Below are 10,193 nucleotides of genomic sequence, written 5' to 3'. Positions count from 1 at the left end.
CAAACGAAGGTTGGGATTGATTTTGGGGGTTATGGTCCTAGCAGTTTAGGAATTAGGGGCCAAAATGGGGCCCATATAAGCATATTTCTAATTTTCCAGACAATAACTTGTGAAATGGTGTATGGATCTCTCTGAAATTATACCACAAGTTACCATATCACAAAGGGATGGTAAGAATTTGCTTTGGGGGGGGGGGGGGGGGGGGGGGTTATGGCTCAAACTGTTTAGGAATTTAGGGGCAAAAAGTGGGGAAAAACACGGGTTTCCAGATGAATGGACATTTACATAAGTACAAAAGATAATTTTAAAGCAGTGTAAGGGAGGTAATTCAAACAAATATTGTCAAATTACCTACCTTACACTGCTTGTAAATTATGTATAAAGAAATGTATTATATTTAGGTGATTAGCTGTCAATTTATTTTTAGAAGTTACTATTTTAAAAATGTTTAATAAAGGTAATTAAATTATAGCCATAATGATGTATGTGAAGGAATTTTATTTTTAGGTATTACTATTTTATGTTGCAGATGGAGGCTTTTTAATTTTAGGCATGATTATGGTGTCATTTTCTATTTTAAAAATTATTTAATTTTAGCAATGATTATGTATGTGAAGGAATTTTATTTTTAGATACATGTATTACTATGTGATGTTGCTGATGAAAGCGTTTTAATTTAGGCATAATTATGATGTCATTTTCTATTTTAATACTTTTATGGTGTATTTAAATGGGTTTTTATGGTTGCAAAGTCCTAGCTGTCAATTTATTTTTAGAAGTTACTTACTTTAAATGCTGATGAAGGAATTTTATTTTTAGATATTACTATTAAAAGTTGCTGATGAAGGTTTTTTAATTTTAGCCATGACTATGATGTCATTTTCTATTTTAATACTTTTATGATGTATTTAAATGGGCTTTTATGGTTAAAAAAAGCATTTTTTCTAGTTTCCAGACAGTAACTTGTGATTAAGTGTATGGATCTCTCTAAAATTGTACTAAAAGGTTCCATACTACAAAGGAAAGACTGCAATTGAGTTTGATGGTTAATGCTAAAAGGGGGATTCAAAAAGTTTGGGGAGAAGGGGGGGTTCCAATTTTTTTTAAAAGGGTTCATATTTTGTTTTCAAAATTTTCAAAATTTCAAATTTTTGAAAAGTTTCAAGAAGAAATCTTCAATTGCACAGTATTGCGCATTAGATTTGTAAGATCTTTGACCACATTTATTTTGTGTCAGAAACCTATATTATGTCAAAAATTTGATCACAATCCAAATTCAGATAGTATCAAGCTTGAATATTGTGTCCAAATTTGCCCTAACTGTTCAGGGTTTGACCACAGGTCGTATCAGGCTGCGCTCAGCAAAGCATTTTATTTAAAAAAATAAGGAGATATTGTACGATTGCCAAATAGATTTATACAATGTATCCACCAGAGTTCAGATGAAGAAATAATATAACGATAAGAATATGTGGTATGATTGCCATTGAGACAACTCTCCACCAGAGATCGAATGACCTTAAACAAGAAGTAAACAACTAAAGGTCACCACACAGCTTTCAACAATGAGTAACACATACCATATACATGAGATATATATATAGTAAGCTATAAAAGGCCATGAAAGACAATTTTAAATAATTCAAATGAGAAAATCAACGGCCTGATTTATGTACAAAACAATTAATGAAAAACAAAATTATATAATGTATACAGAAACCACTGATTTACAAGCTCCTGACTTGGGACAGGCATATACAGAATGTGACATGTAAAGGGTTAAACAAGTTTGCCAAACCCTCCCTCTAACCTGGGACAGTAGTGTAACAGTACAACATAAGAACAAACAATAAAAAATCAACATCCAATGGATTTAGTGTAAAGACGTCGCTAGCATTCAGAGAAAACATAACCTTATGCAATGCCAAAATAAACATGTATAGTTGAAATGTGTGTACTCACGGTCTTACAATATGTCCCGATACTTGTAAGTATCGCGATAATTGTAAGACCGTGAATACACGTATGTTTAATATTTTTATATAAATGGTATTCAGTTTGGCTTTAATTTACTGATAACAAAATCAATATTTATACCAAGAAAAGCAGTATTCAAAGATATAATTACAGTGAAGAATTGGTAACCTTTTAGATTAGGTTTAGTTAAAGGATCAAAAAGTTTACCTGAATCATATCTAAATATATGGACTTGATAAACAACATCACCGTAAAAATTAAAATGTGATATAAGCATCTTTTGGCCACCGTGCGGTCTTAAATAATAAGAAAAACCCATATAGTATATATTATGTAGTCGTCTGTACAAGGCCCCGACATGAAAAATGTGAAGCAATTCAACAGAGAATACTTATGGTCTAGTTTATAATAAAACAATTTACAAAAAACAAATATGACAGACAAGAACTAACAATAACTACTGAACAACAGGCTCTTGACTTATGACAGGCACTGCTGCACATAAAGAATGTGTGTGTGTGTGGGGAGGGGGGGTTAAACTTGCTTGTTTTGTATAACATATATAATTCTTGAATTTCACTAGGACTTTTTCTTGATAAATATCATCTGCTTTTCTCTATATTTTAAAACTGGTTTATTAACTCAATCACTTTATGAAAAGTAAAGGTAATACTTTTTTCTGTGAGATATATCATTTTGTGATACATTTGATTTTATTTAAGTGTAATTACATTAACAGTAGAAATTTTACTGCACCAGATGCACATTTCGATAATAATTGTCTTTTCAGTGATGCTCAAGACCAAAATATTTAAATGTTCATACCTAATATAAACATCAAAGATTAAAGAGTTAATAATAAGAAGAAACAAGGTGTTTAAGGTGGTACCCAACACCTTGACTAATATTAATTTGGCTCGTTTAATTTTCATAAAAATTTGACAAAATGTTTACTTTGACCCTTTGACAAAAATATAAAAATTTCAAAAAATTTGAACCAACCACTTTATCAGAAAAATTTCATTGGTTATATAGCAGTTTGACAAACACTAATTTTGATCATTGAGAAGCTTAATATTTCCTTAACAATACAACGTAATTAAAACGTTTAGCTGATTTTTACAGAGTTATCTCCCTGTAGTGTTAGGTACCACCTTAAAGGTTAAAAATTACTGTTGTAGGCAAATTCATAGTGAATTCTGCTGATTTCAGGTAATTCACCCAGATAACATTGTACATGTATGTATCTCTTTGCATATTTGATACTTTATGACTATCTGATCATGAGAAGGTCATAAAACAAGGTCTAGGGTAGCACCAATCACCTGGCAACCACCCTGATTCACAGTGAATTACTCAATACAACAGAGTGTGTATTTTTAACTGAATTACATGTACATGGTGTGTAAGAATTCTGTATCTACCATTTATTAGCGGCTACCAAATGAATTATTTTAAACCATGTCCAATGAGGTGAATTACATAAAAATATTACAATTTGATGTGAAAATTGGCATCAAGAAATGTTATTAACTATACACCAACGCTTAATTTTCGTCCCTTTTTCCTTTCTTTTTTGTTAGAAAATGGCAGCCAGCAAGTTGTTCCTAGATACAATTTCACAAATAGAGAAGAAAAATCTACCTCCAAGACTGAAGAGGGAATTCCATGTATGTGATGATAATGATAAGAATGTTGGGCCTGTGATCAGAGTTATGCAGTGGAACATCTTAGCCCAAGGTTTGTGATTATAAAGGGAAAGAGGCTAAACTTGAAATAAGTTACGAGTAAAAAGAGGCATCTCAATAATGAAGATCTGGAAATACAGGTTTACGATATTTTTTCAATTCGTCTGTTGCATTAGACTAAGAGATAATGTTTATTACAATCGAACCCCGTTGTGTCAAAAACTTGGATAGGTTGACGTATTTTGTCAGTTCCGGCAGGATTCTTGTTTGTTCAAAGCATTTCTAACTACATGTATTTGCTAGAGTTGTCATTATTTCAACATGACCAATGTTAATTTTATTTAAATGCTTTAAAACTTTGTGAGCTTATGCCATCACTAGGTTGCAGTTGTCTTAATCTGTCATAATCTTCTCACCTGAAACCACAAAGTGGAATGTTAAAAAACTTGTCAGTGTTGATGTTTGGTATGTCCTCTTCAAACAATCCTCAATTTCTTCTTATCCAATGAAAATCATGCACGTCACAGGTAAAAATAGAACAAAGGGGTAAACTGGATTTTTTCCCCCTTTTCCAACACTGTGCAGAGGACTTAGAAATACTTTCTGTATCTGTCTGTTCTACCAGTCCTGTCAGCTTTATCATGCGTACAGCTGTTGCCAGATATTTAGGACATTTACGTAAAGCATTTGTATCAGCAATGACTTGAACTAGTTGAAAACTACAATTGATAAAGAAACCTGAAAAAAATTGTTTCAACAAATAAGACGTGTGACCGTTGTACCGATGTGTATCATATGTTCATTTATATATATAAACTACACATTTAAAATTGCAACCCATTGGTAGCCGAGAGGTTACATCGATGTGTTGATGTCAATCACACATATCAGATTTCAAGAAGGGTTCGATTCCCAGTGAAGGCATATAAAAATTACAAAATTTAAAGGTAAGTTTTTAAATTAATTCCATTAGTGAACAGAAATCAGTAAATTGACCAATTCAAATTTAATGAAATTAGGCACACAAAGAAAACAATTGAATATAATTTGGTGAGTCCATTTCAGCAACAGATTTAGAAACAGAATCCACAGTAAATGAATAGGCTGACATCACGACAATGGTTCAATTGCCTATTATTCTCTATTCTGTAAACCCCATCCAGACCCTCATTCCTTACTCTGATTACAAAGTTGTTTGTTTTTCTTTTCAGCTCTGTGTCATGGAAGTGATAATTTTGTTCTGTGTCCTAAAGAAGCATTACACTGGGAAAACAGAAATTTACGAGTTATTGAAGAACTTTTACAATACAGTCCACAAATACTCTGTCTACAGGAAGTTGATAAATTTGAATTTGTCAAAGAAAATCTTGGCAAAGTAGGTTACGAGGGTATTTTCTTTCCCAAACCCGATTCACCATGTTTAGACTTTGAACATCACACTGGACCTGATGGATGCGCTATTTTTTATGCCACTGATAAGATTAAACTGATCTCACAAAAATGCATCGTGTTGGAAGACAATGGTTATGAAACAAATCAAGTCTGTGTTATTTGTACATTTGGTATCATTGGAAATGATCATGCTCCAAATTTCACAGTAGCAGTCACTCATCTTAAGGCGAAGACAGGGTTTGAAGAGCTACGTTTTAGTCAGGGATCTTATTTACTTCATTACTTGGAAAAAAAGGTTGAAAGTGGTCCAGTTATCGTGTGTGGCGATTTCAATGCAGATCCAAAGGAGAAAGTTTATGCAGCTTTCAAAGCTTCCGTGTTAGGTCTACAAAGTTCATATACATATCTTTCCAAAACAAAATCAGAGCCAGATTACACCACATGGAAATTTCGCGGATCTAGGAGAAGTCCAAACGGACGAGAAGAATCATGCAAGACAATTGACTATATTTGGCACTCCAAACATTTCCGTCCAAAAGCTATACTGGAAATTCCGACAGGAGAAGATCTAGGGGAGAATAAACTTCCATCAATGGTGTTTCCGTCTGATCATTTGTCTCTTGTCTGTGATCTACAACTTACCAGTTGATGTTGTTGAAATTATAGGTTCTTTGGAACAAAGTAGATGTGATCCAAATTAAATGTACCATAAAGTCCCTCCTTGTTACCTTTAGCTTATTCTATCTTTATACTAGTGTGTAGTTGATCACAAGAGTTATTTAAATTATTTACAGATGGACAGACGGATGGACGGATAATAGTATACCATAATACATCCCGTAAAGGGGCGTATAAAAACTGTAAAAAAATTTTAAAAGATAGGTGAACATACCGGTAGCCGAAAATTGTCCATCAACTCCTTATAGAAGTTATTTCCCTTAAACATGTTAATGATGATTTTAATCCATTTGCCTGGGGGAAACATTTATTTTCAAAAATACAGTTAAAAGATTGTTACATTATTATCCCTGCACATGTACAAACATTTTTTACTCTTAAGTTTTTAGTATTGAAACAAGTATGAGAAGTGTAGCTTGAAGAAAAGCAGCATTATTTAATGTGTACTATTGTATTTTAAAATTGTAATTATGTCACATTTACTGCCTGTTTGATGTCAAAATCCATGTATTCAGAATAAAAGGGTATAATTTGAAATTTCCTTTCAAGTCCAGTATTGTAGGACTTCTTGTCCTAATATAAAACTATTGAAGTATGTCGAGTACACAGGATGTGACTGTGTTATAAATCACTCGCTCTGGTATTGAGTGAATCACTATCAAACAGGGTGATTGCTGGTGGATTAGAGTGACAACACACTGATTTATGAATAAGCAGAGAGAAATTTAAAATGAACCACTATAAAAGTAAATTTTAACACATTCACCTTGTTTTTACTGTAACATATATTTGTAAGACAGAAAACTGATCTGACAGTGGAACTGGAAAGAAACTTAGCGTGATTATATGCTATAGTGCAATAGTTTACTTACTGATATTATAAAATTCCACAGACACACAGAGAAATACTATTATTTGTGTTTGTGTGACACTTATTAATGCCTAAATGATATTTTCTATTTTTAAATAGAGGAAAAAGATCTGTTTGTACCATTTTTATGTTAATGAAAACTTTTTTTCATATTGACAATAAAATATCGGCAGTTTGGGTACCAATTACTTTTTTTATAGATATTTGTATTTGTTATGTTCATGTATAACAAAAGTAATTTGTGATATATGACAGCAAGTTAGTATTATAAGTTTTTTCTTTAAAAAAAGGAAATAAAGGAGTACCTAGATATGCCACCAAATTGTAAATATTATGAAAAAGTTGTTGACTTTTCCAGAAAATGATGTTAAAGGGGAAGGGGTTGTGTTGGTTTTTTTTTAAACCCCTTTGCATCCTTTTATCAATCATCCTTTCATTTTTCCCATTTCTCTTCAGACATTTCAAATATACACTTCAATTTCTTGTCACTAATTATTTCATTAAATTTTTCGTAGTTTAACAATCAGCGCATATGAAAATCCTGAGATTTTCTTTTTTCGCACAAGAATATTCCAGTTTTTCATATACCTTTACATTTTTACCTTTAAAAAAAACAAAACACACAGACTTATATTTGTTTTTCTGTAATTTTACTCATAATAATTTGAATGTATTCTACATTCTCTATTGAAATAGATTTCAGCATTAAAACATAGAAATTCTTGGGTTGACTATGAAAGCTAGAGTGCACATAAGGTATACTTACACTAATACTGGGTGAACGTACAGGTCAAGAGGGGGGAGGGGATGCCCAATTTCTGAATAAAATCTCATGGCCAGTAATTGTGAAAAATATTTCATCCAATTCCTTGTACAGAATTAACTAGGATTTATTGTTCTTCAATTTGTTATTACTAAGACAGACATATAGTTGAGGCCTTTTATTGCTTTTTTCATCAAATTATTTAGTAACCAATGAAATGTAGCATGAATAACTGTATACTTGATAAAGTTTTGGATATTATGACAAGGTACCCCATTTAGGAACCTCATTTTACTTGCATCACTGTCAGCGTTATTGTTTTTATACGACCGCAAAAAAATTTTTGTGGTCGTATATTGGTATGACGTTGGCGTCGTCGGCTTCGTCGTCGTCCGGCGTCGTCCGGCGTCGTCCGAAGACACATTGGTTTTCGCACTCTAACTTTAGTTTAAGTGAATGGATCTTTATGAAATTTTACCACAAGGTTCAATACCACAAAAGGAAGGTTGGGATTGATTTTGGGGGTTATGGTAATAACAGTAAAGGAATTAGGGGCCAAAAAGGGGCCAAAAATAAGCATTTTTGTTACTTCCAGACATAACTTGTGTGTTAGTGTATGGATCTCTCTGACATTGTACCACAAGGTTCCATATCACTAAAGGAATGCTGGGATTGATTTTGGGGGTAATTGCCTCCAAATTTTAGGAATTAGGGGCCAAAAAAGGGGCAAAAAACAAGCATTTTTCTAGTTTCATGACAATAACTTGTGTGTAAGTGTATGGATCTTTCTGAAATTGTACTACAAGGTTCCATATCACAAAGGGAAAGCTGGGTTTGAGTTTGGGGGTAATTGCCCTAAACGTTTAGGAATTTGGGGCCAAAAAGGGGCCAAAAAACACATTTTTTTCTAGTTTCCAGACAATAACTTGTGTTCAAGTGTATGGATCTCTCTGAAATTGTACTGCAAGGTACCATACCACAAAGGGAAGGCTGGGGTTGAGTTTGGGGGTGATGAATCATAATGGGGGTTCAAAAAATTTTGGGGGGGATTTATTTTTTTTTCCTTTTTTTTCTTTTTTTCCTTTTTTGTTCCTTTTAAAATTTTCCATTTTAAGTTGGTTATTTCTGATTTATATTTAAAATCAAATAATAATGATATGGTAGGAGATACACACCAAACAGGATGTGTAAATTATTATATAATAAGTATTGTGCAATAGCAAGAAATTTTCAATTGCACAGTATTGCACAATAGCAAGAAATCTTCAATTGCACAGTATTGCGCAATAGCAAGAAATCTTCAATTGCACAGTATTGCGCAATAGCAAGAAATATCCAATAGCACAATATTGCGCAATAGCAAGAAATTGTCAATTGTACAGTATTGCGCAATAGCAAGAAATATTTAATAGCACAGGATTGTGCAAAAGAAGATACTTCCTATAAATTGCTTATTTCTTGACCAATTTCAATGGGGTTTTATTCTTGATTTCATGGGGTTCTTTAATATGCTGAATCTAACCGTGTATTTAGTTTTTGGATTTTGGGCCCCGTTTTTAAATTGGTCCACATTGAGGTCCAAAGGGTCCAAAATTAAACTTTGTTTGATTTCATCAAAAATTGAATTATTGGGGTTCTTTGATATGCCGAATCTAACTGTGTATTTAGATTCTTAAATTTTGGTTCCGTTTTCAAATTGGTCTACATTAAGGTCCAAAGGGTCCAAAATTAAACTTAGTTTGATTTTTACAAAAATTGAATCCTAGGGTTCTTTGATATGCTGAATCTAAACATGTATTTAGATTTTTGATTATGGGCCCAGTTTTCAAGTTGGTCCAAATCGGGGTCCAGAATTAAACTTTGTTTGATTTCAACAAAAATTGAATATATGGGGTTCTTTGATATGCTGAATCTAACCATGTATTTAGATTTTTGATTTTTGGGCCCCGTTATCAACTTTGTCCACATTGAGGTCAAAAGGGTCCAAAATTAAACTTTGTTTGATTTCATCAAAAATTGAATTATTGGGGTTCTTTGATATGCCGAATCTAACCGTGTATTTAGATTCTTAATTTTTGGTTCCGTTTTCAAATTGGTCTACATTAAGGTCCAAAGGGTCCAAAATTAAACTTAGTTTGATTTTAACAAAAATTGAATTCTTAGGGTTCTTTGATATGCTGAATCTAAACATGTATTTAGATTTTTGATTATGGGCCCAGTTTTCAAGTTGGTCCAAATCGGGGTCCAAAATTAAACTTTGTTTGATTTCAACAAAAATTGAATATATGGGGTTCTTTGATATGCTGAATCTAACCATGTATTTAGATTTTTGATTTTTGGGCCCCGTTATCAACTTTGTCCACATTGAGGTCAAAAGGGTCCAAAATTAAACTTTGTTTGATTTCATCAAAAATTGAATTCTTGGGGTTCTTTGATATGCTGAATCTAACCATGTATTTAGATTTTGGATATTGGACCATAAAAGGTGAATGTCCAATTTAAAATTTTTAAGTTCTTAGACCACATTCAATCTGTGTTAGAAACCTATGCTGTGTCAAATATTTAATCACAATCCAAATCCAAAGCTGTATCAAGCTTGAATGTTGTGTCCATACTTCCCCCAACTGTTCAGGGTTCGACCTCTGCGGTCGTATCAAGCTGCGCCCTGCGGAGCATTTTATTATTTATGTAAAATAGTTGTTGACTTTGTTGTTTATTGTTTTTGTATAGAAGTTTTTTTTTAATTATCCTGTAAATGATTTAAATGCTGTATCTATCCATTTTATATACTATTGAATAAAAATGAACACAGTTTTCAACAAAA

General features: G+C 32.5%; 1 protein-coding gene across 1 annotated transcript; it reads left to right on the top strand.

Annotated features, from left to right (window-relative positions):
* The first annotated feature begins 3,259 nt into the window (after window positions 1-3,259).
* LOC127714207 (nocturnin-like) lies at window positions 3,260-10,193 on the top strand. Its single transcript, XM_052220234.1, has 2 exons — window positions 3,260-3,717; window positions 4,877-10,193. Exons 1-2 carry the CDS (start codon window positions 3,564-3,566, stop codon window positions 5,704-5,706), a joined length of 984 nt encoding a protein of 327 aa, XP_052076194.1. The 5' UTR covers window positions 3,260-3,563; the 3' UTR covers window positions 5,707-10,193.

The sequence above is a fragment of the Mytilus californianus genome, unplaced genomic scaffold (genome assembly GCF_021869535.1).
Source record: "Mytilus californianus isolate M0D057914Y unplaced genomic scaffold, xbMytCali1.0.p SCAF_9, whole genome shotgun sequence".
Lineage (NCBI taxonomy): Eukaryota > Metazoa > Mollusca > Bivalvia > Mytilida > Mytilidae > Mytilus > Mytilus californianus.
Note: the sequence above shows the minus strand (reverse complement) of the source record. Positions and strands in the feature narration are given on the sequence as shown.